The sequence below is a fragment of the Pyrus communis genome, chromosome 13 (genome assembly GCF_041283825.1).
Source record: "Pyrus communis isolate YQ-2024b chromosome 13, ASM4128382v1, whole genome shotgun sequence".
NCBI classification, from domain to species: Eukaryota; Viridiplantae; Streptophyta; class Magnoliopsida; order Rosales; family Rosaceae; genus Pyrus; species Pyrus communis.
The window spans coordinates 20,508,496-20,536,396 of NC_142577.1; the positions used below are offsets into that span (position 1 = coordinate 20,508,496).

A 27,901-nucleotide genomic window follows, 5' to 3' on the forward strand; every position below is an offset into this window, starting at 1 on the left:
TTTCTAGAGGGCAGGAAGCTTGATTTATACTATTATCGTGTGACTGCTGTCTTGCACTCAATTTTGAATCTTTGCCGTAGTTTTTAATGGCGTAGGCTTTTACGGGGACAAAACATCAATTGTTTGATAATACCAGCAGACGAGAGTTGAATCAGGTTGGCTGCCGACCTGGAGGGCCTCTCTCGTCGATGGTTTTCTAGCAAGGGTTTGGTGGTCTAATTAGAATGTTGTTAAGTGGTAACCATAGAGGTTGCGATAACTTCAGCAAAAGTAGAGCATGAAAACCAATATTTTGCAGTAGCATTTTTGTAAATTGAACAACGAAGACGACGAAAAAACACAAAGAAAGTGAAAATAGCTTCACAAAAAGAGGGAATTTTACATGGGATCAAACGTTTCTGTATAGGCCGAAAACATGACTCAGAAATCCATCCATACACGAGATTGTATGACAGTACAAAGATGTAACACCATCATCCAAACCAAACTCACTAATTCCCCAAAATGTACAGGCTACACATCATATGGGGCAAAAATTACACATCATTCCGACAACTCTCCCTCCTGTAATACGAGCATCGGAAAATTAATACAAAAGACCAAAATGTTGCATACAACCATTCTGTTGTCGGGCGCTACCCGAAAATCATTAAACTACCCCCATTCCTCCAATCCCTTTCTCTTACCGTGTTTCTTCCTTCATCGCAATACCTGAGCATTCAGTTTCCATACTCAACTACAAGAATGATATCACAAGCAAACGGTAGCCAAAGCCGGAGGATGACAGAGCACGTATTCCCTCAGTGAGCATGGACACCAATATGTAAAGGATGAATCTAGCTCTTGCAATATCTCTTTCATCGCAATGTTCCCCCAGTAACTTACAACACATTTTTCCTCGGAAGAAAATTTTACTTGCGTTGTTGCTGCATTCACTCATTTGTACCGTCAAAGCTACCCATCGCATTTGCTCGCTTCTTTTCTCTCCAATTTTCGCCCCAAACCTTTGCCTCAGCCACTGCACGTTCTCTATCTAGATCACGGTTTCTTGGAGTTTCCCGTGCTCTCCCAGCACTTTGTGGGCTGTCTCTCTGAGACTCTTGTAGTTCCAACCCATCTAAACCCCATCTTCTCCCAGACCCAGTGCCAGTTTCAATCCTCCCTAATTCTACTCCGGTATTCAAGTCCCTATTGGGGTCTCTTTTTCTGAAATCAGGTGAGTTTTTATGCGTAGCAGGAGAACCATGTCGCCCACCACGTACATATTCATCTGGGCTATCTAACCCATCTCCCATGTTCCTTCGTTCATCCCTGTGCCTAGGGGTAGATGAACCACCTCTGTTGCTAGGAGTAGTGGCTGCATTTGGATCATATGTTTGGGAGGCTAAGTACGTGAGAGCAGTCACAACATCCCCTATTAGAGGCCTTGTAGCCGCTTGTTCCTGCAAACACATGGCTGCAACAGCAAGAGCTTGGTAGAGCCCTCGCATTGGGTAACGGCCTTGCAATAGTGGATCAGCCATTTTCGGGAACTTCCTACGATCCTTGAAAAGTGGCCGTGCCTGTAAACCGAAGATCCACAAAATGAAAAGACGAAAACAAAGGAAAGCGCTTCAAGTGAATTCGCGGAGTCATAAAAACTTAACTAAAGAAATATCGACAACTAAAATTCTAAAAATGACAAATGCATACTTACCCATGCAACAAGATTATGCTCTCCAGGACCTCGGTCATTATCAATGGCTTTTCTCCCTGTAATAAGTTCAAGGAAGACGACTCCAAAACTGTAGACATCAGACTTCAGAGTGAGTTGGCCAGTCATAGCATATTCTGGAGCACAGTAGCCATATGTTCCCATCACACGGGTGGACACGTGCGTCTTATCACCAACGGGACCTAGTTTTGCAAGCCCAAAATCAGATAACTTTGGGTGAAAGCCCTCGTCAAGAAGGATGTTTGACGACTTCAAGTCTCTGTATATGACGGGAGGGTTTGCTTTATCATGCAAGTATTCCAAACCCTTAGCTGCACCAGCTGCAATCTTCATTCTTGTATTCCAGTCCAGGGGCTCCTTGTCTGATGGAAGATCTGAACAAGTAAAAGAGAAGCAATCTGGATGATTTAAAGCAATTTTACGCATAGAAAACAAACTTCAGATTTGTAAGTAATAAAGAGATTTGAAGGGAGAAGAAATTGTTCCAAGAAAAAAAGGGATAATGATACTGCAAAATTAGGGTTTTGGTGATAAGACTGAGCACAATATTTACTGGTGCTTCTCGGTGCACTTAATTAAGTAGTACTTAGATCTCCACATATTCAGGGTATGGCATCAAACACAAAAACTTCCCTCTATTTCTAGAACCCTAGCAGTTGTACGAGAGACAGGTAATTAATGGTTGACTTGTAGTAGAATCAAATAAGAATGACCTGACACATGTGTCAATGAAGTGATTTGTACATGTGAAATGTAGGAATAGCGGCATATGTATGCGCATTCTTCCATGTCATCATTGAATCATATCCTCCCTTCGAATGTTAGATGTTAGAAAAGTAATCAGTTTGCAGCAAAGGCCAGTAACCGTCAATTAACATATTCTTTCTTTAACATAGAAGTATTTAGTCGTTCACTTGTTAGTACTGTGAAAGGTTTCCTAGGGATACTTAGTAAACTTGAACCCAGGTCTTGATAGTTGACCATCAGAAGAGCAGTTCATATCGTTGGAGCAGGTCTTGATAGGATTCTGTACATATCCCATGTGCATCACAGTGCGCCTTTCTTAGCCTACTAGTATCCTAAATGTACACATTCCATGGACTGACAAATATGAAAAATATGAAATTTGGAACTTTCACTACTCAAAACAAGCCTAGAACTACAACAGAAACACAATGCCACGCCAATGCAATAAACCCAAAGAGCTATTCCAGAAGTCATAAGCCAATGAGGAGCTAGATGGCTAGATTACAGAACTTAGAATTATAAAGCATTCCCATATCTTCTCCAATAATTTTTTTTATCACTGGCTTTTCTGATTTGAATCCCGCAACTCACTATGGAAAGCATAATCAAATATGAAAACAATGCACAACAACACTATGACTTTGACCAAAAAAGGAACTCATGCAGCGTAACCAAGGGATTATGCTAGCAGTTGAGTGTGGAGCCGAAGACGGAATAGTAAAATAAATAGCAGGAATGACTAATTAAGTAATTAATCATCACTCATCAGCATTCCCATCTACTTCAGTGACGGTAATCTATTATAGCTGAATCCCTGATTAACTCTTGTTTCATGTGAGAAATGTTGCCATAAAAGAAACCCTAAAATCCTAGTGCAAGATCATAAGATCGCCTTAAGGAAACTAACATTCGTGGACTAACAAAGGCAGAACAAGTTATCGAGAATACGTATTTAATATAAGATGCATCACCACTAAAAAAGGAAGAGTCATTATCTTTTTCTATGGTAAAAAGAGAAATTCAATCTGACCGTGTAAATGATCCTCCAAGGATCCCAATGGCATAAACTCATAAACAAGGAGGCGTTGATCCCCATCAGCGCAATAGCCTATCAAGTTGACAAGGTTTGGGTGATGCAGAAGGCTGAGCATAAGAACCTCCACCAAAAACTCTCGATTTCCTTGAAGGCCATTCCGGTCAAGTTGTTTCACGGCAACTACCTGGCAACAAATAATTCCATAGGGGACATCTATCATGGACTAGATATAAAATTAGCAATTGACATTACAAATAAATTCTGCACATCATCTTTGGAAAATGCAAAATGCGCTAAAATGCTTAATAAGTTCCTAAATCTTACAGATTGTATAAATGACTCAGAAAAACACTTAAACATGCTTTGATGATGTTTCTTCATTTAATTCCAAACCAATCAACCTACCTGTCCTGTGCTCTCCAAGCGACCTTTATAGACGTGTCCAAAACCACCTTCACCCAACAAACATTCTGGCCTAAAATTCTTCGTTGCAGCTGCGAGCTCTCGGAAGGTAAATGTCTGTGCAGCAATGTGTGCTGTCGAGCCATCTTTTGGAATAGGTGGCTCCTTCTTGGGATCAGAACCATTCCGAGCCTTTTTGTCTGCAAAAGGAGCAAAGAAGTTAAAAAGGCCTTTGGTTAACAATGAAACTATGATACACAGGAGCCAAGATAACATCTTCCTTAAGTTATAGAAACTATTCAGTAGCGTAACGGACATTCATAAATATGGGAAGAAAGAAAGAAAAAAAGAGGAAGGATAATGGTTGAACCGGCCTATATGTTACTTCAATGCAAATGCAGAAGCAAACACCTCAGAATCAAATTCCTAACAACGACAATTACTCCATGCTGTTGCACACATAAAATGTCACAACAGTTATTCCATGAACATGTCAATTTAAAGCTTAAAACATGAAATCTAAATTTTTGTTACTTTTAACTTATCAGAATCTCTCTCTCACTCACATTTGAAAGTCAAAGAATGAACACGACACGCTATAAACCGAAAGAAAAATGCTCGAAACTTCAAGAACTAATCGTAGATCTCCATCAAGTTCAAATTCAAACAACACATACGAGAAAATCAACAAACAAGGAATTACTCCAACAGAGAAACAATAAAAACCCCAATTACCAAACCAACCAAAACCATCCAACAACCACAGATGCATCAGATCAACCCAATTACAAATTCTACCAGCAACCCATGATTACAAAACACCATAAAACCCAAAAAAGAAATCAAAAAATTCAGCACAACCACAATCCACCAATCAAAAACCAAAGAAACCCTGAAAAAATAAAAACAATTCTGAAAAAATAAAAAATTGGAGAGAAATTTTCACCAGAGCTAACTCTTGTAACACGGTGAGACTGAGCAGCTGAGCCTTCTTTAATTGATGAGTCCTTCCTGGTCACTTCCTTGACACCACCACCACCACCACCACCACTGCCCTCTTTGTTTTTGGATGACCCAAAACAAGGAAAGCACCCACCCATATCAAAACTCCAAGCAAAAAATCAAAAGCCTCCCAACAAAAAGTTCAAAACTTTTTCAACAATCACTCATCAGTCATCACCTACCTTCTTCCCCACAGTCCACACACACAACCCCATCTCACAATTCCAATCAAAATTTCAAAATTCACCCACTTTCTCCCTCTCTCTCTCTCTCCCTCTCCCTCTCTCTCTAGGATTCCAAGTGGCCATTTAAGGGGAAGATCGAGACCAACATATCTGAAGAAGCAGATGAACAAATCGAAGAAAAAAAGCTGGTGTGGTCCTGTGGTGTAAGAAGAGAAGGTAAAGAAAAAGAAGACCCCCACGAAAAAAATAATACAAGTTAAAAATATATGTAAAATAAGCGGACCAACAATAACGAAATAATATATCTCAAAACAAACAATACTAAATAATAAGAGGGGTGATTAACTTTTAATTAATTATGGAATTATGTAGTCATCAGGAGCTAAATACTCATACGTAATGTTAATCTCTTGGAAGAATAAGAAGATGCCCTGATGCCACCAAGAAAAAAGAAATTAATCTTTTTTTTTTTTTTGACTTTGTGATTTTTTGGTATAGATAATTTTAATAAATACTAAGAACTCATGTAACATATTCTTTTATTTAATGTATTATCATAAAGCTTGATGAAAATTAACATGCTTCTCTCAAGGGCACCGCTAGAGCAGTTGCCCCGACTGAAATTTTGTATAGAAAAAAAAAATCTCGATGCTTACGGTATCTTAATTGATTAGTTGAAAATTTTAAATAATATAATAAGCTTTTATTAAGAAAATATGTAGAAATTGGCTTAACGAAATTTGAGTTGAAAAAATAAAATAAAAACCATAAAACTAAAGAAGAAATTCGAATAATAACTTATTTTTCTTCTCTCAAATACAAGTGGAGATTAATGTCCTTTAACTAAAGAAAATTTTGAGATCTGCCTCCCTTGAGAGTAAATTTGATAAGTTTAAATTCATATATGATAATTTTTAATAGTCAAATATATACACTAAAATTCATACAATATATAATTTTTTACATGCCTAACTTTTTAAAATTAATTAAAAATATGTAAATCCTATATATTATAATATATTTTTGTTAATAAATATATTATAATTTAAATAAAATAATAACGATACTTCATCGAATTCCGACTGCATTGAAAAACGGTACTTGGACGGACGTCAAAATTAACAAATGTACTAATAATAATCATAATAATAATCATAATCACGGTCGGGAATGTGGGACCCACCTTTCCGATGGATGTGCATCCACACGATTCTTAACACATGTACTATAATTAGTTACGCAGAGACTTTGGGTAGAGAAGAGGGCTGCTATCCGGTGCGGTAGGGACTGTCTTATTGTTCGTGATGTTGGGGTTTGAGCCTTTGGATGGAGAGATGGTGATGGGTTGCTCCTCTCTAGTGGATAAAAGGTGTGACGTCATGGTGTTTTATCCAACCTTGTGGGGGGAGGGAGGAGGATTCTCTACCCTCCTAATTTCTCTACCCTTCCATACCCTCCTATTTGGACGGTCACGGTTAAGACATTTCAACATCTTATATTGATTTTTTTTATAGAGATAATAAGACAAAAATCAATGTGTGAGAGGAGGGGATGAAAGGGGATGAGAATAGGAGGATAGAGAATCCTCTTCCGTGGGGTAGAGATCAAAGTAGCAGTACATTTCTGACAATTTCTTAAAATTTGAAAAACCAAATACAATATAAGTAATCTTATCCTACATTTCAAACTTTCTATATTTGAAAAGAAAAATACATTTATAAGGAGTGTAAAATAAGATTTTTGAAATACCAATAACACTTTCTTATGAGACATGTTAAACTTTTTTTTAAACAGTGAGACTTTCTATTAACTCTTTGAATTGATGGCATGAGTCTTGGCGTGCTCTCGCTTCAACGATTTTTGATTGCGAAATCGGATTCCAATCAACGCCACTTCAAGAAGATACAAACTACGAAAGCGAAAAGAGATAGAGGGAGACCTACCAAACCAAAAACAAAAATTGTGGGAATTGGGCTCGAAGTTTAGGTGGTGGTTTGCAGGTTTGTTGGGTTGCAGACAGGGTGTCGGCGCGTGGGGTTTGAGATGGGAGCGGCCTTGTGCGGAATGGAAAAGGGGAAGAATGATAGGGAACAGAGAGAATTTCCAGTTTTTCAATTTTTTTTTCTTTTTCAAAATTGGTTAGCAATTTAATTATATGGCTACCTAGAAAAATTTGACTGACACATCATTACAAATGTATGATTTATATTTACCGCATCATTACTTAACAATTAAATTAACAAAATTATGAAATTGCAGAGAAATAAAAGTAAATATATGATATTGAAATATTATAAAGATATTGTATGAAATTGCAACTGCATCCAAACTTAAAATGATAAAATGTAATTCACCCTTTTATTTAATAAAGATGAACTGATTAGTGTCTGCTGTAACTTGGAATGGGCCAGTAAAATTATTAATGTCTTTTTTAATTTTTTTTTCTGGTCAAATAAACCAATAACTATTGCCTAACATCCCTACCGCAACCCAATTAGTCTGACTCAAAATTAATAAAATTATTTGGTAAGAGAAGAAAAATTATGAGTTCACAAATAGGGGGTGATGAATTCAAATGTGAGTAAAAAGGTCAAAAGGAAGATATTTTGTTTTATGAGACTTTTTGTCTATTGCTTTTAGGAGCTGGAATTTGAATTGTTTACCATTTAATTAAATTGTCATTTCATGATATTATACAGACGCGGATTCATAATGTCATTCTTTTATATAATTTTTTATACACGTTTCGATAGAATTTATTTTATAATGTATTTTAACGATTCGTATCATTTGTATTTTAGAACATTATTCACATATCATTTTACAAAAAATTAGACAAATATAAAATCATAAAGATATTCATTTATAATGAAGAAAAGGAATAAATACGATTCTATAACTCAATGGTCATATGGTTTCAGATTTCAATGATTATTGGTAGACATGATTTTTGAGGAAAGATCTAAAATATAATCGGTTCGCATTATGGAAATACATTACGAAGTGGACCCTATAAAAACGTGTGTCAAAAATTGTGCAAAAAACTGATGTTACGAATCCATCCTTTATAATATATAGTTTAATCTAAAAATAAAATTAAAAAAAAAAAGTCTAGCCCACTAACCAAACTTTTGAGCATTTAGCAATTCCCATGACACAAAATGGATAAATTTTTGTTTGTGTCAAGAATACGGTCACGTGATATTAACTGTTACATATTATAATTTGAGTGGAATGAAAATACCACGTAGCCGAAGATATAAATACAATAAAAAATTCCTCCACCGAACAAGCATGCTTCATAATCTGCTAGAGTAATTAGGGTATACAAAAAACAGTTTTTGAACATGTAGACAAAATGTTTGCTTCTTTCTTTCTCTACTTCAAGTTCAATTCAACTCATATAATTATCCCACCTAACCCCAATATGCACCCATAGACCTCAATCCTCGTAGCCATTAGCTAAAAGCTGAACGTATTGGCACTACCTACGGCTGTGAGGGTGTGAGCCTCTGCAGACTTAACAAGGACGCACCAAACTGCACGTGCTGATGTTCAGCAATAACCAAGAAGCTTAGTTGATCACCCAACATACACAGTCACACTGCTAATGTCAAATACACTACACGATTTGCCTCAATGAGCACCCACCAATCTAGGGACCTTTCCAGACTTCTACTGATAAAACGAAATTTCATATGCACTGATGTATGGGTTGCAACGTTGGACGCTTGGATTGGCATAGAGTGTGTTGTGAAAAACTCAGGGTAGACTCCGAAGCCTTAAATTATTCTTTTGAAAATTACTACAATATAGTAGACAATTATATATAAAGTGTTCTTACCAGTAAGAAGATGTTCTTGAGCTAAAAATTTATAAAGTTTATTACCGGTAAGAACACTTGTAAATTTGCAACTCCACTAATGAGCATGTTCTTACCGGTAAGAACATGTATAAATTTTCAGCTCTACTAATGAACATGTTCTTATTGGTAAGAACACGTGTAAATTTTCACCTTTACTAATGAACGTGTTTTTATTGGTAAAAACACGTTCATATATTACTAGTGTCTTGTTTTGTACTAATTTCTAAAAAAATAATTTTAGACCTCGAGATCTACTTTTTCCTAAATCATTTTGAAATAGTACGCAAAGTGTTAGAAAAATACATGTTATAACAAGCCTCGCAAGTTGTCATCATAATGTAGGGCATCACATGTCTTGACAAGCCATGACTTGTCTTGACACACTAACCCTCCCATTGTGGCACACCATAACAAGCATTGCGAATTGTTGACAGAATGCATAGCGTGTCATGACATACATTCTGACGCTATTCATTTTGTTGACAATTCGCGACGCTTGTTATGTCAGGGGCAACAACAATGTTTTGGCATGCCACGATGCGAAGGTTAGCGTGTCATGCCATGCATTTTTCTAACACTTTGACAAGTTAATTCTCACATCGTGGCACGCCAAAACATCATTGTTGGCATGCGATGATATGTCACATATCTTGACATGCTAACCCTCTCATCATGGCACATCATAACAAGCATCACGAATTGTCAACATAATGCATGGCGTGTCATGACATTCATTATGCTGACAATTCGCGACGCTTGTCATGTTGAGGTCAACAACAATGTTTTGGCCTGCCACGAGGGTTAGCGTGCCACGATGTGAGGGCATGCATCTTAGGCCACTTTTGTTAAAGGACTCGGCTGCTCTGCCCTCCTACTTCCTATACACTCTCATCCCCTCCTATTTTGTGCGGTCACGGTTAAGCCATGTCAACATTTTATATTGATTTTTTTTATAAAGATAATAAGACAAAAAACAATAGTAATATAAAATGTTGACGTGGTTTAACCGTGAACACACAAATAGGAGGGGATGAGAGTGTATGGGAAGTGGGCGGGTAGAGAAGCCAGGTCCTTTGTTAAAATAAAATAAGCTTTTTAACTAAAATGGTTATTGAGATTTACATAATTCCTCACTTTGGTCCCTCTTTAAGATTTAAAATTGGTAAAAATGCTTCCTAAAATTGTCTACCTTCAATCAGTTTGGTCAATTATCCACCGTCAATCGGTTTGGTCATCCTGTGAAAAATCTTTATTAAACCGAGGCTATTTGTCAAATCAATCCCTCTAATTGAACTAGTGATTTCTTTAATTAAATTGGGATTTTTCACAGAAGAACCAAAATGATTTAACGGTGAACAAAAGTGAGAAGTTATGACAATCTCGGAGACCGCTTCTATCGATCTTAAATCTCACGGGCCAAAGTGAGAAACTATGATAATCTTAAGAACCATTTTGGCTAAAAAAATTAATTAAAAAAAGAAAAGAAATGCTAAGGAGACTCTCCATGGACTATTTATCACCTCATATTTTTTATACAATATTTTATAATATTAGCACGAAAATTAACATTAATCTTGAGGTGATAGAGAATTTACAGAAAATCTCACCTTTTAGAAAATTTTCATAACATTTCTCAAATAAAAATAATAGGCCAATGATAATTGTCAAGGACAATAAAAGCCAGCACAATTATATAGGTTTTAGCGTCATCACGTCCTAATTTTATTTGGTTAGCCTTGGGAAAATCAATCTAATAATACAAAGTGAAAGTAGATGGGATTGGAATCTTCACTATTACTTGTACGATTTCGGCAACGAGAGAATTCTTTTGCTTTTGGTGCGTTAATGCCGATTATATCGGCTAATCTTTGTATTAATACTAGGGTTTAGAGTTAGTTTTGGAGCTTGTAAATTGGGAATTTACCTCTTCATTACAAACAGTAATTGGCCGCTTACATCAAGTCATGAATTAGTGACCCTTCTAATCATCTTTTTATCAACCTTTTTCAAGTTCTTGAATATATATGCATACATGCATCGAACTGAACTCTCCAGAGTTTATATATATATATATATATCGATGACATGGATGAAAAGCAGGACAAGTGCGTGTCTGATGAAATGTACATGCTTGCGATAGCTTTCTCTCCGCTGCAGCTTTTTATCCTGACGAAAGCTAATTAACTTGAAGTAGGGATGAAGCAACCAAGGCCACGCCAATGAAACACACAAACAGAATTTACATCTTTAGCTGCATGCGGAGTAGTCTATACTAGGTAGAATGTCCGCGCCCCACTACGAGTTTTGAAATCATAACCATAGTTCAACCCATCCATATCTAAATAATTCATAAACCAATCAAAGCAGTTGAGTCCACATGGTAAAATAAGTTTTTCAATTTGCATTCTATGTACAACCAAAATAGCGGATTTCTAAATCCAAGCTATATACAATTTGCATGAATTTTAGAATGATGGTGATGTGGCTAAAATGCACATCCACATATATCCAAAATTGAGTCCAAAATGGCGGATCAGTGAATTTGATATAACGGCTACAATTTTTATAATTTTTAGAGGGCTTTTTGTTTGTAGCCATTGGATCAAATTTCAACGGTCCGATGGATTTACTCAGGAGGCTCAACCTCCTAAGCTCAGGAGAGGATCCTGATCTGCTTCACAATTTCCAGTTTCATTTCCTTACCAGCCTCAGTGAGCATTTCACCAATTTCAATCTCTTCTCGAGTTTCAAATGAATTACCATCCTTCTTTTTCTATTTCTTAGCTTTCTTTGACTTACCTACGGTAAAAAGAAAGCCTCAATGAGCACTTGACCTTATAACTATATACTGCAGCAAAAGTTCCATCCATTGACTCTGCACTCAGATCAAACAAATGTTGTCACTTCCTAATTTCCAATTTCAATTCCTTACCAGCCTCAGTGAGCATTCCCCAATTTCAATCTCTTCTTGCGTTTCAATGGGCTCTGATCGGCTACTCCATCATTTAATAGAAAGAAAATTAGATCAATTAAGTTAAAAGAAGGAAAGGATTCTATTGTCGACCCTTCAAAAGCACCCAAGCATTTTCATACAACTTGAGTTGAAGATTACCGCAGACGATAACGAACTCCAGCTGCACCACAAAAGGAATATGATCTTCCTCTCAACTTGTATTTGCAGTTATTACTGTAATATCTGCAGACAGCATACATAAGCACTTATTTGATGATTCTCCAAAAAAAAAAGAAAACACTTATTCGATAATGCACCAAATCCAATCCAAAAAACAAAGGGGGTGCCATATCCCTGGATTAACAGAGCATCTTTCTTTGTGTTAAAACAAATTGTGATTTGGCTTTGGTAAAGCAGAAAGATTACCATATCTCGGGCATAACCTCAATTCTGTTCCATTATTCGAGCATTTTACTGTCCTTCTAGTTCTAGCTCTCTACATGCGAAATACAATAAGACAGAAAAAGAAAAGTTAGTGATAACTATTACATATTGAAAGCAAATAAGAGTTTTGATTTTACTCTCAAAATGGAAGTACGCACCTGAGGAAGCAAGCGATGCAGGCTGCGATTCTCTGAATGTATTGTAGTCTCCAATATGTACGTAAGGTATGTGAGCTGAACACAGAAAAAAGAGAAAAATGACACGGAAACAATGTTTTGAGGGGAATGCCAGAACTGAACATAATATATTGGGTGAGGGGAAAAATAGTAGTTAAAATTTATATACCAATAACGAACAGCCAAAAAGGAATGAAAACTCGTCTTCCAGGTGCACTACAAAATTGTTTGTAATTCTGTCCTGGTAATTATATTCCAACTCTTCCATGTATAGCAATTATATTCTAACTCTTCTGCATAAGGCTTTTCTTTTACTTAAAACTCCTCAACATCCACCGGAACATCCAGAACACCATATCATCAGAACCGCTAGAGCTCTAAATGTTTTCTCCTATTTTAATTAACACAACATTCTTTAAGCATAATATGATATGAAATACGAAATTAATATGGTACAAAAATCTAAACCACACCATGAAAGTGCAAACACATGTTGAAGCTATGCAACGTCTGTACTATCCATTATGCACACCTTTGTTATACATGTATCATATTCATATGTCTTTTCGTTAAACTACGTTTTCTGTGCACTTCTCAAAAGAACAAAAAAATATAGGCAACAGTACGTAGAAAAAACATGACTGTAGTTGCATCTGTTTCAATGCCTAATCTATATTGTACTGATTGCTAAACTTAGGATTCAGATACCAACAATCCAAAAATCGAATACAACCATGAATCACAAAACCACCAAATATAGACCGAAATTTCAGAAAGTTTGAATGTCATAAATAAATTAATAATTCTGATCTAAATACAACAAAAACTAAACATTTGTTCCTGTAAAAATACCCAAATCAATGCAGACAAAATGCGATGAGGTTTCCATTGCCAAGTACCAAAACCAACAATTAATGATATCAAGAGCCTTGCGATTATGCAATATATAAAATTACAACAATGAATCAAGCGATCCAACATGCAGGCATTTTGTTCAACATTCACCAATTTGTACATGAAAACAAACAGAGCAAATCCATGAGCATATTATACAAATTCAAGATGTAGGGGCCCGTGAATCCCTACATCTTGAATATCTTCTGAAAAACCCACAAAGACATTAGACATGAACCCTCGGCATATCTTCTCTACAGCGTTTTACCTTTGTGGGTGTCGGAGACCTGCGATTTGATTTCTGCATAGCTAGGTTTGGTTTCGGCTTTAGGTAGTGCGAGAGGAGCTGTGGAAAACAGGGAGGGCTCCAGAAGGAAGACGAAATGAAACGGCGCTGGGTTAGAAAGGCAGACTGATTTGCAGAGCTTTTGTGTGAAGATATGCAAATCCCTCTCTTTGTCCCATCTTCCTCTGTATGCAAATCCCTGAAATCCCCCGTAAAATCCTCCCATATCTCTCTCAAGTTCTCAACCCAATCCGTCAAATTTGTCTGGAGTACAACCGCGCGCGCAATGGTATATATGTAAATAATGCAAAATCAATGGGCCATTTTACAATAAGCTGGCAAAACCGTAGATATAGACAAAATTACCCTTATAAGTTTTGATAATTACCCTCCAACCCAGCCACAGTTTTGATGGCAGTGGTGTAAATAAAGCAAAATTGAGTGTCAACAATTTGACTAGCTATAGATAATATGCATGCAGGGGGTTGTTTTTCCTTCTGTGATTTGCTACTTAATAGATAGAACAATTATATACTAGTTTAAAGCACGTGAAGCTCATCAATAACCATATACACGTTTAGCTCAGAGCATATATTACATACAAAAATATCGTTTTCTCTAAAATATTAACCGACATGCAAAGTATGACATCATGTTAATTAATATTTTCAAGTATGATATATGTAGTCGAGATAAACAATTTGTCAACATAAAGACCTTATATGTACAGAAGTTTGTTGATACCATAGTGCCACTCTCTGTCACCCAAAGTCAAGAACCCCCAAACCCAATCTTACCTTCAGCAGTCGACCTCTCCCCTTGAGTGGGGTCAGTGGCAACCTCATCTCCCTCTTCCTTAATCCCCTTCTCCTTTTTCCCTATTCTCCATCTCCTGCCTTTTTTATTTTATTATCATCTTTGGCCCTTGATTTCTGGTAGTTTTTCTCTGAGCTTCTTTCATTTTCCTTGAATTTTTCTCAATTTCCATGGGCTTTGTCTCAATTGATGGAAGACCTTGTCTCAGATCAGAGCTTCAAACATTTTTCTTTCCAAATTGTTGTTACTAGCCATGAGTTATTGCCCCACCTATTTCGACTATTCGTCTTCTCGAGTTCTTCCTCCCTGGACTTCAGTTGGAGGCGTGCTTTGGGTTTTGCTGGCCGCTAAAGTGAAACTTGCACTATTTGGTAGGATTATGGGACTGCTTTTAGGGTGGGTGACTTGCTTACCCCCATTTCCCGTTCATCCTTTCGATTCATTGGCTCTTCTTTCTGGTGGTGGAGGCTTGGCGATGGTGGTGCTACTATTTTGGTGGAGGACGCTGGTTCTCGTTTCCAGATCTAGAGATGTCGGCTTAAGTATTGTTATGGACTCATTTTTTAGGATTGTTTTCTTCTTCTTATTATTTTTTTTGTAATGGGCTGCACTTTTGCTTTAGTATTGTGAATTGTTTTTGGATTTGCCTCACTTTGTATTAATATGTTTTAATTTTAGTGAAATTAGTTGTTTGAAAAAAAAAAAAAAAAAACAACCCTATATCTACACATAGTAACATACATTGAGCATAAATAAAAAGATTTTATGGTTAATCAAGTTTTAAGATTATGAGGTTCATTTGGTAAAAAGCCAAATCGGATGGTTTGTACTTTATACTTACAAGCTTCAAGATGAATGGGCTTCTATGTCATGGATGTTAACCTATATCAGATGATTAACATATACTGTAATCTTGTATATTGAATCAAGAACAGAGGAGAAAGAAAGAGAGACTAGAGAGAAGTTAGAGAGAGAAGAACAATCTGTTATATTTCTTGATGATTAAGGTAATTACCTCATGAGTTCTTATATATACTGTTACATATAACACCTAACTAACTAACTATAGTAAGATTGTGACAAGTGTCACAATGTTAAAACACTATACTCTAACATCCCCCCTCAAGAACATGCGGTGATGAACCAAGCATGAGATTGCGGCAATGAGTGCGGAAAAGAGGACCACTCAAGCCCTTGGTAAGAATATCGGCAAACTGCTCTTGAGAAGACACAAATTGCACTGATAGTTGTTTCTGTGAGACCCTTTCGCGAACAAAATGGACGTCGACTTCGATGTGCTTGGTCTTTTGATGTTGGACAGGGTTGAAAGACAAGGCAATGGCTGACAGATTGTCACAAAAGAGAACAGGCACACTAGGTAAGGGAATGTGCAGAAAAACTAACAACTGTTTGATCCAATCCAACTCAGCAGATGTAAACGATAAAGCTCGGTACTCAGCTTCGGTTGAGGATCGAGAAACAGTTTGCTGCTTCTTAGAGGACCAGGAAATCGGACTATCACCCAAAAAGACCACCAAACCAGTAGTAGATCGCCTGTCATTAGGGTCCCCTGCCCAATCAGCATCACTAAAAGCCTTCAACTGCAAATCGCCTTTAGTATATGATATACCAATCTGCATTGTGCCCTTCAGATAACGCAATATGCGTTTAACCGCAGTAAAATGGGACACCATTGGATTCTGCATGAACTGACACACTTGGTGCACAGAGAAAGCAATGTCAGGCCGTGTGAAAGTCAAGTATTGAAGAGCTCCTACAAGACTTCGATACAACGTAGGATTGGAATAAGGTTCCCCATCCTCCTTCAGTAACCTGTTGTAAGGAAGACAAGGGGTATCACACGGTTTGGCTTCAATCATCTCAGATTTAATCAACAAATCCTCAACATATTTGGTTTGGGACAGGAACAAACCATGTGCAGTCTTAGTGATTTGAATCCCTAAGAAGTAGTGGAGTAAGCCTAAGTCCTTGATATCAAACTCAGTGGTGAGAGCACTAATAACCTGTGTAATTGCACCAGAAGCATTGCCAGTTATAATGATGTCATCCACATAGAGAAGCAACACCACAATGTCATGACCAACATGCTTAACAAACAGAGATGAGTCAGAATATGTGGTCTCAAATCCCAAAGAAGGAACAAACTGAGTAAAGCGTTCATTCCAGGCCCGAGGAGCCTGCTTGAGACCATAGAGAGATTTATGCAGCTTACACACGAGAGAATGATGAGTTGGATCTTCAAAACCTAGAGGTTGAGACATGTAGACCTCCTCTTGTAGAAGGCCATGCAAAAATGCATTTTTAACATCCAACTGGCGAAGAGACCAATTAAACTGAGCAGCAAGAGCAAGAACTAACCGTACTGTAGTAGGTTTCACTACAGGGCTAAAAGTCTCCCCATAATCCAACCCGGGTTCTTGACTGAAGCCCTTAGCAACTAACCGGGCTTTGTGTCTTGCAATAGACCCATCTGAGTGTCTCTTAATCTTGAAAATCCATTTACATCCAACCAGGTTCTTGTTTGCTGGTAAGTGAACTAGACTCCAAGTGCCTTGAACATGTAACGCATTAACTTCTTCTTTCATGGCTGCTAACCACACAGGTACTTTGATGGCAGATTTATAACTAGCTGGTTCAACCAAGGATAGATCAGTGCCCCCAGAATCCTGAACACTGGCTAAGAGAGCCTTTTTTTTGAAAATCCCACTCTTGCTTCGGGTTTGCATAGGATGCAAATTAAGTGGAGGAATGGGCAAAACTACTGACAGAGTATCAGGATTAAAAACAGGTATTTCCGATGCAGAAGTGGAACCGATATCAGGTACCACAGGGATCTGAGAAGAGACTTGGATTGGAGCAGTAATGGACTGAGAACTTGGAGAGACTTCAGGCAAATCCAAGGTAGAAGGTTGATGAGGTGATTCTGGGATAAATGAGACAATTCTATTTTCGGGAGTAACTATAGGGGCAGGACAATTGAAACTAGAAGATGGACAGACAATTCTATGTGCATTTGAAACTGTGTTGGAAGATGCAGTCAATAAATCTGTATAGGGAAAATATTGTTCATCAAAGATAACATGCCTAGAAACAAACACTTTCTTTGTAGACACATGATAGCACAAATAACCTTTATATTTTGTGGCATACCCTAGAAACACACACTTTGTGGTTTTTGCTTGTAGTTTGGTACTATTATAGGGTTTGAGAAGGGGAAAACAAGCACATCCAAAAATTCGAATATGTGTAAGCATTGGATATGTCCCAAATAGGACCTCAAACGGAGATTTGTTATGAAGGACAGCAGTAGGCATTCGATTGATGAGATAGGTGGCTGTTTGACAAGCATAAGACCAGAACTGATGTGGCAACTTGGCTGTTTGGAGCAGTGTGATAGTGGTTTCAATGATATGTCTATGCTTCCTTTCAGCTACCCCATTTTGTTCAGGGGTATAGGGACAAGATAAGTGATGTGAAATGCCGTTGTCAAGAAGAAAATGTTTCAATTTGAGGCTGGTATACTCTCCCCCCCCCATCAGACTGAAGAATTTTAATTGAGGCAGAAAACTGAGTAACAACAAAGGAATGAAAAGCAACAAACGTAGAGAACAAATCAGACTTGTTTATTAAAGGGAAAATCCAGCAGTATCTGGTACATTCGTCTATAAAGATGGTGTAATATCTATAACCATCCACTGATATACATGGTGCAGGACCCCACAAATCTGTATGAATAGTTTCAAAAGGAATGACTGACTTATTGACATGCTTTGGAAAAGGGAGCTTGCTAAATTTGCCTTCTAGACAGGTATGACATAGCATAGGTAATGAGGATTTGAGAACAGGTACATTAGATTTATGCAACATCAGAGAGACAACATTATTTGTTGGATGACCTAACCTATGGTGCCACAGATCAGATTGAACAAGCTGTCCAAGAAAGGCCTTAGCTTGATTATTCTTCTGGAAATTGGAAGTGGACAAAGAGTGGATAGGATACAGCCCATTACTGCACAAGCCTCTGTAGAGAATCCTCCCTGTGGTTTTGTCCTGAATCCAAAAACAAAAAGCATCAAATATAAGCCAGCAATTATTGTCAAGGCAAATGCGATGTACTGACAACAGGTTCTGAGTTAATTGAGGAACACAGAGCACAGAGTTCAATTTGATTGGAGAAACTGATGTATGAATAGTAGAATGACCAACATGAGATACTTTCAAACCTTCCCCATTTGCAGTGTGAATTGTTTCATTTGATGGATATGGTGATGCCAGGGACAGATTAGTCAAATCAGCTGTCATATGATTGGTGGCCCCAGAGTCCGTGAGCCACACTTGAGAAGGACCTGAAGAACTTGAGGACTGAGGTGCAGGGTTGTGCACTGTGTGCATGGCTTGCATAGGGGGTTGCGGTGCATGAAACTGAGAAGGTGGTAATGAGGAATGCTGAGGAGGAGCTTGATAGGAAGTATACTGAACAGGCGGTGGTTGCATAACATATGAGGACTGGGGAAAAACAGAAGAAGGGTTATGCATTCCCATGTAATTGGGACCCCTATCATTATGGAAGCAATACCAAGTTGTATGGTTACTTCGACCACAAATGTGACATTTTGTTGGCTCATGTGAAGAAGCTCCACAGAATGGGGCAGTATGTCCCTCAGAATTGCACAACTGACAAATGTGAGGCAGAGGTGCAGAAGGACGACCAAACTGTTGACCAGGAGATGGACCAAGAACTCCAGGATTAGAGTGAGGAAGCATATGTGCCATGGGGGAAAACACTGGTCTAGAATTATAAAATCTCGAGCCCTGATTAAAACGACCCTTGCCCTTGTTCTTATTCCCATTATAGGGACGAAAGCCTCCAGTGGCTGCCTGAGATTGACCATGATGAGGAGAGAAACCCTGAGACTGAACCGAAGCCCCTTTTGTGTAAGTGGAACCTGTATTAGCAACCATAGCTGTCATAAGAGGATTATGAACTGAATTGTCAACAATGATTTCCTCTGCAAGTAACTGTGACCGAAAATCTTTCAGTGAAATCACACTTTCACGCCCCCTGATAATACACCTGAAAGTGTTATACTCAGCAGGTAAACCATTCAAAGCAAGAATAACAATGTCTTCATCCGCAAAAAAAACCCCAGCAGCAGACAAATAGTCTCGCGCTTCCTTAATGCGATGAAGATATTGAGAAATCGAATCGGACCCCTTTTTAATGGTTTGCAAATTGGATTTCATCTGAAAGATGCTAGTCCGAGAAACAGTTGAGAATTGTTCCTTTAACCTAAACCACAGATCCTTGGAGCTAGTACTACCAATCGCACAAGACATGGCAATAGGAGATAAAGTGGCAGTAAGCAATTGCATAATAGCTCGGTCATGCATTTTCCATACTATGTATTCATCATTCAGAGAAGAAGAAGAGATACCAGATTCACCGGATGACGAAGCATATTGAGACGGACAGGCAATCGAACCATCAACATACCCCATGATGCCATTGCTATCAAGCAAAAGTTCCATCTGGAAGTGCCAATTGAGATAGTTCGAATCATCAAGCTTGACATTAACCGACGTAGAAATGGAGGAAATCAGGCCCGTAATCGGAGATTGAAGGAGTTGTAGTTGTGAAGCAGTCACCATCGTGAATTCAAGATCAACTTGTCAGTGAGACAATACAACAAACACAAGGTGTGCAGAATTGAGCACGGACCAAAGAAGAGCAAAAGAACGATAGGAAACCCTAGAAATTGCAGAAATGAGAAATAGGAGAAGACGAAGTCGGATCGAGAAAGAAAAAAAAAAAAAAAAAACCAATCCGAATCCAAGAAGGCGGAAGCAACAGAGGATCGTATCTTCAAGCGTAAGCAACAATGGCGATTGATACCATGTTAACCTATATCAGATGATTAACATATACTGTAATCTTGTATATTGAATCAAGAACAGAGGAGAAAGAAAGAGAGACTAGAGAGAAGTTAGAGAGAGAAGAACAATCTGTTATATTTCTTGATGATTAAGGTAATTACCTCATGAGTTCTTATATATACTGTTACATATAACACCTAACTAACTAACTATAGTAAGATTGTGACAAGTGTCACAATGTTAAAACACTATACTCTAACAATGGATCCTACTAGAAATTGATCCATTCCCATACTTCACAAGCCCATATCACTTCAAGAGTTGGAATCTCCCGTATACTTCAGACCGTCCGTACGTAAAGTACAATATAAACCTAAAATACCGTCCTAATGTACATTTCTATCATGGTTGAGTTTTTGCTGGCATAGCACAATACTACTTAACCTCCTGATCAAAACGTAGAAAGAATATTCCAACTTGAGTGCTAAAAGCAAATACACTCTCGTAATTAACTAATCCAACTTTTATATGCTGCAGTTCTTAATCGTTGATATTTGAGGTACACATTGTTCGTGATCATTCTCCTTTTCAACTTGGCAATTGTTGAGCCTCTTTTCATATATATTTTTATAAGATAACTAGGAATCAATTCCATCACAAAACATAGACAAGGTGAATATATTGCCTATCTAGCTCGCTTTTCGAAAATGGGAGAATGCAAATTACAAATTGCCACATTATATATAATATAGATGAAGTATCACTTTCCCGCCACAAAAGTGAAGTATCATTAGAACCTACAAAGTGCGACATCACATATACTAATATATTATATAGTTAAATTCCATACGAGTGCTCTTGGTTTGAAACTTTGAGGAACCTCCTAATATTCATCTTGATGTTTTGTTATTAATTTGCTGGTTTTCTTGTCCAGCTCGTTTTGTATTGTGCTATTGCTTCTCTTTATCTAATGAATCCCGTTGCTTTCAAAAATAAAATAAAATAAAATAAAGATAATAACTTTGTATGATGGAAGATGTAATTAGGAAAGAGATTTGGGATTGGGAAATAGCTGCTAGCGTATGCTACTACAATATTTTGGAATAATTCAGCAAAAAAGCAATGGTTAACTTCGAAAGTATCTCTCTTTTGCAAAGATTTGACAACAAATATAATGAAACTTTTAGCTTCACTCATGTACATCAATTCCTAGCTAGCTCATTCCTTGGGAGTTCCTCCACTTAAGAATGAGATTATAACGCAAAAGATTATAATGACAACTATGTAGATGGAATTGTAGTTTTCCTTAATTGTTTGATTTTTACTTGAGCAAGACGTTTGACAAAATATCCCAAAGAGACCGAGAAGTAGGAATTCAAAACAATCTAAATTCTATGTCAACTCCATCTTATTCGGAAAAGTTTCTAAATCTATCACTAAGCGCAAAACAAGCGCCATGCAATGAGCTAGAACAACAAAAGAGGAACATAACTTAATATATGATACTTCCTTCCTTTTCAACTTCATAGATTCTACAAGCACACACCATACCGATTCCAAATGACTATCATGATGATAATTAAAGTGTAATAGGAATACGCATTTAGTTGATTGCTAACTAAATGTGTTTATGTAAAGCTTTGAGGCTGTCTGGGTGAACCCCACGAGAACCGGAAAGGCCATATATATATAAATGTATATATATGTGTGTATGTGTGTGTGTATATATATATATTTATTTATTTATTTATTTATGCGTGATGGAACAACACTATCAAGAATATAAATTTACATATAGCTGCAATAAAGTCGATAATCCAATTAAAATTTAGATTAAGCATCATAGAATATAACGCAAATTCGCGCACCTCATAATCTTCAGCCTACTATATCACATTCGATTAATCCTTGTGCATGGCACTGAGCTATGGTAATTAATTTACTCATAGGTAACAATTACCTTGGGTTAAGGGGTGAACAAAAACGGACTCTTATTATTAATGTAATGGTGACCATATATGCTAACTATCTTCTTTCGTTTTCTATTTGTTCACTTTCTTAAATAATTAAACCAACTAGATTATTATCAACTTGAAATAAGAATTTTTTTTTGGGTTACATCAGAAGAAATTGAATCGTGTTTTTTTTTCTTTGATAGGACATTAATTATGTTCTTTCGATTATTAAATCAAGAAAATATGTACGTATAATTTGAAAGAAAGGGTGATAATCGATCACTCATCCTGGTCTATTTGATTAACATATAGTATATTTAGGCATACATTCAAAAGTGATATGTGTAGTTGCATTGTACTTTAAGCCGCTGGAAGATTAAAAGAAAAATACAACTGAGTTAGCCCTTAATTATTTGGGACAGATATAGATTGGTGCGTATATAATATATATGCTCCAATTAATGTTAATGATGCTAATTAGAGCCACAATGCTCCTGCATCTTTTAGCAATTTCTTTAGCGAACCATTGAGATGAAGTGTCATGACTGTATTGGCTGATCCCACAAGTTTTCCACCAATGAAGACAGCAGGCACTGAGGGTTGGCACCCTAGCCTTATCAAAGCCCACTCCATCTCCTTCCCTCTTGACTCCTCATCGAGCTCATAGATTGCAGGACTCACTCCTTGTTCGTAAAACAATCTCTTGATTGCATGGGACATGCAGCACGAGCTCTTACTGAATATCACTACAGCCTTTTGTGATGCTAATTTTGCTACACGATCCATTTGATTTATATACTATCGATCTAGAATAGCAAGAAGAAATTCAAATGTACCCCAAAAAATGAAATGTATGTGGCTAATATGAAAATTATTTGGTAAGGATGACTACGATCAGATTAGGGTTTAAAGACTTAATGGAATTTTTGTGGAAGCCAAGAAAACTAGATGGGAAGGTGAGGAAAAATTGTGGAAATGGAGCAAATGTAGGTAATGATCAGCTTGTGGGTATGCAACTTAGAAGAAGTAGTAGTAGAAGATTGGTTTGGCGTTGATGGAATTGGACATCTTATGAGCATGTATATATAGGCTAGCCAAATGGAAAGCTAGCAAGGTGGGATTACATATTATATGCATTTATTTTTAATCCAATATGAAAAAGGGAATGCAAAAGCAGAAGGTTCCTTTAGATATTTGGATTGATGCCCAAACTGCCTTTGATATGAAAGGCACTTGTGTGGCTTAATACACTAACCTTGTGTGCCAAGAATATAAGATACTATAGAGATAAGCCAAACGTGGCCGAAAGTGGAATGAAAATGAAGTTATGGGACTATGGTTTTCTTTTCGAGAAATGCTAAGAGACTCTCTTAAAGTGAGACTCTTTATAGATTTAGTTTAACGTAAATTCTCGTGTCAACATTATAAAATATTATACCAAGAACATGAGGTGGTAAAGAGTTTATAAAAAGTCTCATTCTTAAGAGAGTCTCTTTCGCAATTTTTTTTTGAGGGACTTAAGCATGATAACGAATGTCAACTTTGGATATAATTAGGTGTCAGATGAAGACGCGCACGAATAGTTGCATCACACAGAAGATGATGCTGTGATGCATGCATCGGGCCTTAAGAATTTTAAGTTGGCAAATTTACAGATGATGTGTGCATGCATAGCTAGAATATCAATCCGAACTAAACAAGAATTTCAAAAGGAGAGTGAGAGAGATGGAACTGGCCACGCCACTTCTGTGTATGTCTTAAGTCGGAACAATTTTTTTCAAGAATTTTAAATACATATTTGTCGACTATTTATATTATAACATGTGAGTTTATAACATAAATGATCATGCGGCTATTACACTCGAAATAATCATTAAAAAAATTACCATCGAAAATTTGGTGTTGACTTGTCGTCTTATCCTGATAGTTATTAATTTGTCAAGGATCTTGTATGGGAATATAACGTTAGGAAATTAGGAGATTGTGTTTTGTTTCCTTAGCTAGTATTTAGAGGTATAAGTTCTAAGTTAGCTAGCTTGTCCGTGTGGATTTGGTTTACTTGTTCAACAAAGATTGTTTTTCTATTTGTCCTGTTGGAAAATATAAAAGTGAAACGTGATCATGTTTAGTCTGGGATGATCGTTGATCGGGAAATGAAGGTGGTGCTTAGTTTGGACAATAAAAATTATACTTTGACAATTATATTCACAGCACAAAGGCCTATATACAAGTGTGTATACTTGACATATAATTAAGTAAGGATCTCTACAAATCATGAGTACAATCAGAATCACATTACAATATTAATTCTAAACCATAGGAGATATAATTTCAAGACTCTTTCTCTAACACACCCCAGTCGAGATGCAGCAAGTTTGAACCGTAGAAGAAGAAACCATGGTTTATAGAGACCCTTTGTCAAGATATCCGCATGTTGATCCGAGCATGGAATGAACTGAACTCTATGAGTGCCAAGCTTAAATGTTCACGAACAAAATGATAATCTAACTTCATTTGCTTTGTGCGAGCATGAAACACCGGGTTGGCTGCCATTTATGTAGTACTGAGATTATCACAAAACAGATAGGTGAGCAAAGAGGCCTGAAACCGAAGTTCATGAAGTAAATAGGACACCCAAAGAGATTAGGCACAGGTGTGAGCAAGAGCCCGATATTCAGACTTCGCACTAGAACGAGAAACAGTAGCCTGTTTTCCATGATATGAGATTCAGGCCTAGAAATAAGAGATAGTCGGATGTCGGTCGACGAGTTTCAGGACAAGCGGCCCAATTGGCATTAGAATAACTCTAGAGTAAGGAGACCAGGGTGAGGCCAAAAATTAAACCGAAGTCCAAGGAACTTTTAACATAACATAGAACACGTTTGGCAACAATTAAATGCGTCATAGTCGGACGAGCCATAAACTGAGCAATTGGTTTATCGGAAATACAATATTTGGACCAGTCATAATGAGATACTGCAATGAGCCAAGAAGAAGTGGGATCAGAAAGAGGAGTACCATATAGAAAATATAAACCTAGCACAAAGGCCTATATATACAAGCGTGTGTACTTGACATACAAAGAAGGATCTCTACAAAATCAGGAATACAATCAGAATCAGATTACAATATTAATCTTTAAACCTTCGGAGATATGATTTACTTGAACAATACTCCTCTAACAGGACATACATTTATTGCTTATGCTTGTTTAGGATGGATGTAGATCCGTTTTATCTTCACTTGGCAAGTTTGTGATTTTTTGTTATTTGGTATTGACATTAGTATTGGCAATGGATGTTCGCATTGGTATTGGAATCTTTCATTGACACTGACACTAGTATTGGCATTGGAATTGATACGGGCAATGAAACTTTACATCAGCATTGGCATGCATGGGCATCAAGAAGGGCATACTCTTCGGCTTTCTGTTAGCAAACTCAAGATGTGGTGTATCATCACCGTGAGTTTGACGTAGAGTGTTGAAAAATAATAAGTCTGGAGTTTGTGTTTTGCTTTTCTAAGTTAGCCTGTAGCGGTAATAAGTTTCAGTTAGCACGTTCTTGTGACTTTAGTTTTGCTTGTTCAACGAAGATTGTTCTAATTTATATTTTCTACTAATTAATGTTGGATTGCTTTCTTGTTTTTCCAGAATTAGTTTTTGGCAAGATGTTTCATTTTGTGTTATGTAGTCTTTTTGACAATTTTATTGATTTTTTTTCTTTTGTGTATAAATTAAGATTCAGGATTTTGCAATCTCTTCTTTTCGCCTTTTTGGTTTGTTAACACCTTGAAGGTTGCCTTAAGTTGAACAAAGCCCTTCGGGTAGATAAAAGCCCCTCTCTAAATGCATAGTGATGGTTCTTTGAGACAAGTCCCCAAAAATCTCTAATTTTTTCCGAAACTACAAAACTCTAGTAGAAGAAGTGAAGAACAATGATTTGGAGAAATATCTTTTGTCATATTTCAACAAATTGTTGTTTATGAGATTTAAATTTAGGATTTTCTTTAACAAAGTAGGTAACCTGATGTTGTTAAACCAATTAAGATTGTTTATTTGAAGAAATCTTAAGATTCTTATTTACGTATATTCCCTCCACCTTTCAAGTCTTAAGAGGTACGCGCTCTGCATATTATTTGGTTTCAAGCTTTGTATATACAAGTGTTACTTTCTATTTTTTTTAGATAATATACAAATGTTACTTTTACCATTACAAAATTCGTAAGTACAAATCAGGATTGAAAATTTGAAAGTGACAAGATATCCTCTCTTTTTTTCCCATTTTATACAAGTGTTACTTTTTCCCCCCATTTTATTAGATTGAAAATTTGAGAGAGTTCTAATGTACAAGTGTTACTTTTTTTTTCTTTCCATTTTATTAATTTTGACCTTATCTTTAACTTGAATTTGTTTTAATGTTTTTTTTTTATTTTTTATATTTTTTATAGAGAGTTTGTTTTATCCTTGTTTGGCTTTTCTATGCAAGTTCCAAAATCTGGTGTGAGCCTCTATTTGATTAAGCGCGATTTTGATATGTACCAGGAACTAGAAGAATGTCTATCAAGATCTGATGAAACTCCAGGAAATGCTACATATCCTTTCAATATCATGTCCATGGATGGAGATTGCAAGATTGAAAGACAACTTCTAATGAGATTTTTGTTAGTACTCAGATGGCGTGGAGAAAGGGATGTGAGATGTTAATTTATGTAAACCAAGATCAACCACTGATCTTATACTCCTAACAGTTAATAATACCCAGGCATGAGTTTTTTCCTTTAGCAACGACTTTGCCACATGTCATGTTTTTGTTGATGGATACTACCCGTTGTGTGTTACATGGTGGTACTATATCATCTAATTTCTTTTATATATACCCCCATAATTATTTGAAAAATGTTGGTATCCCTTAATCATCAATATACAGCTTAAATTCCTTTGTCAAGGTCATAGAGATAAATCAAACACATGCTTAATCTGTCAACGTGTTTAACGCTGATATTTACAGAACAAAAGAAAATATCGATGTCAAATTAGCAACTTCCCTAATCAGAACTAGGAATATGCCACCACCAACAAGCACAAATGGCAGCCAATCTTAACAAGATTTTTGTACAATATTTTGATATTTTATAGAACAAATAATACGTACCATGAAGGTTCTAAGTGGGTGGATAAATGGATGATCATAATATGATCCTTTAGCAAGCTATTGAAGTAGATCATATAAAGAATATATTGTTCGATAATATGTAGAAATGACATGTTTATGCACAATATGAGTTGGAGAGAGATTTTGTTCTTTTTTTATTTCTGCTTTAAGATTTTGGACGGAGAAGTATTATTCTGTCTGTTTCGCATCCACAAAAGCATGCATTAATATATATATATATATATATATATATAGTTACTATCACATCCCGGCCTGGGCCCCCACTACATCCCGGACTCGACTCCACCGTAGCACGATATTATCCTCTTTGGGCCCCGACCACACCCTCATAGTTTTGTTTCTGAGAACTCAGACGAG

At 36.8% G+C, this 27,901-nt stretch overlaps 4 protein-coding genes across 7 annotated transcripts; all 4 read right to left on the reverse strand.

The window, feature by feature from the left end:
* Nucleotides 1-376: 376 nt before the first annotated feature.
* Nucleotides 377-5,444, reverse strand: LOC137737412 (serine/threonine-protein kinase PBL27). Of its 2 annotated transcripts, none has more exons than XM_088682269.1 (5): nt 4,846-5,444; nt 3,903-4,099; nt 3,492-3,681; nt 1,697-2,088; nt 377-1,562 (listed from the first exon to the last, which is right to left on the reverse strand). In XM_088682269.1, the coding sequence occupies exons 1-5, from the start codon at nt 4,997-4,999 to the stop codon at nt 933-935; spliced, it is 1,563 nt and encodes a 520-aa protein (XP_088538395.1). In that variant the 5' UTR covers nt 5,000-5,444; the 3' UTR covers nt 377-932. The 2 variants fall into 2 exon arrangements, with proteins under 2 accessions (XP_088538395.1, XP_068332972.2); XM_068476871.2 differs by having other exon boundaries at nt 3,492-3,677; nt 3,899-4,099; nt 4,846-5,360.
* A 5,879-nt stretch (nt 5,445-11,323) lies between these two features.
* Nucleotides 11,324-14,189, reverse strand: LOC137738381 (uncharacterized). Of its 3 annotated transcripts, none has more exons than XM_088682322.1 (6): nt 13,687-14,189; nt 12,507-12,581; nt 12,331-12,400; nt 12,064-12,183; nt 11,884-11,944; nt 11,324-11,750 (listed from the first exon to the last, which is right to left on the reverse strand). In XM_088682322.1, the coding sequence occupies exons 1-4, from the start codon at nt 13,723-13,725 to the stop codon at nt 12,116-12,118; spliced, it is 252 nt and encodes an 83-aa protein (XP_088538448.1). In that variant the 5' UTR covers nt 13,726-14,189; the 3' UTR covers nt 11,324-11,750; nt 11,884-11,944; nt 12,064-12,115. The 3 variants fall into 3 exon arrangements, with proteins under 3 accessions (XP_088538448.1, XP_088538446.1, XP_088538445.1); XM_088682320.1 differs by having other exon boundaries at nt 12,064-12,138; nt 13,687-14,181; XM_088682319.1 differs by having other exon boundaries at nt 12,064-12,147; nt 13,687-14,180.
* Nucleotides 14,190-18,242: 4,053 nt separating this feature from the next.
* LOC148691921 (uncharacterized) lies at nt 18,243-20,632 on the reverse strand. The gene is made up of 2 exons (XM_088683591.1): nt 18,765-20,632; nt 18,243-18,591 (listed from the first exon to the last, which is right to left on the reverse strand). The coding sequence occupies exons 1-2, from the start codon at nt 20,188-20,190 to the stop codon at nt 18,548-18,550; spliced, it is 1,470 nt and encodes a 489-aa protein (XP_088539717.1). The 5' UTR covers nt 20,191-20,632; the 3' UTR covers nt 18,243-18,547.
* A 2,034-nt stretch (nt 20,633-22,666) lies between these two features.
* LOC137738287 (monothiol glutaredoxin-S10-like) lies at nt 22,667-23,440 on the reverse strand. Its single transcript, XM_068477915.2, has one exon. It carries the CDS (start codon nt 23,154-23,156, stop codon nt 22,848-22,850), a length of 309 nt encoding a protein of 102 aa, XP_068334016.1. The 5' UTR covers nt 23,157-23,440; the 3' UTR covers nt 22,667-22,847.
* Nucleotides 23,441-27,901: the final 4,461 nt, after the last annotated feature.

Excerpts from the sequence above, each read along its gene's own strand:
- LOC137737412 (XM_088682269.1), bottom strand. The coding sequence starts at position 4,999 with ATGGGTGGGTGCTTTCCTTGTTTTGGGTCATCCAAAAACAAAGAGGGC. Across the intron at positions 3,682-3,902 it reads GCTTGGAGAGCACAGGACAG|GTAGTTGCCGTGAAACAACT; the intron begins GTAGGTTGATTG and ends ATTTGTTGCCAG. Across the intron at positions 2,089-3,491 it reads CTTGGAGGATCATTTACACG|ATCTTCCATCAGACAAGGAG; the intron begins GTCAGATTGAAT and ends TTACTTGTTCAG.
- LOC137738381 (XM_088682320.1), bottom strand. The coding sequence starts at position 13,930 with ATGGGAGGATTTTACGGGGGATTTCAGGGATTTGCATACAGAGGAAGA. Across the intron at positions 12,582-13,686 it reads GGTCTCCGACACCCACAAAG|CTCACATACCTTACGTACAT; the intron begins GTAAAACGCTGT and ends TTCTGTGTTCAG.
- LOC148691921 (XM_088683591.1), bottom strand. The coding sequence starts at position 20,190 with ATGGTGACTGCTTCACAACTACAACTCCTTCAATCTCCGATTACGGGC. Across the intron at positions 18,592-18,764 it reads TCACACTGCAAATGGGGAAG|GACAAAACCACAGGGAGGAT; the intron begins GTTTGAAAGTAT and ends TTTTGGATTCAG.
- LOC137738287 (XM_068477915.2), bottom strand. The coding sequence starts at position 23,156 with ATGGATCGTGTAGCAAAATTAGCATCACAAAAGGCTGTAGTGATATTC.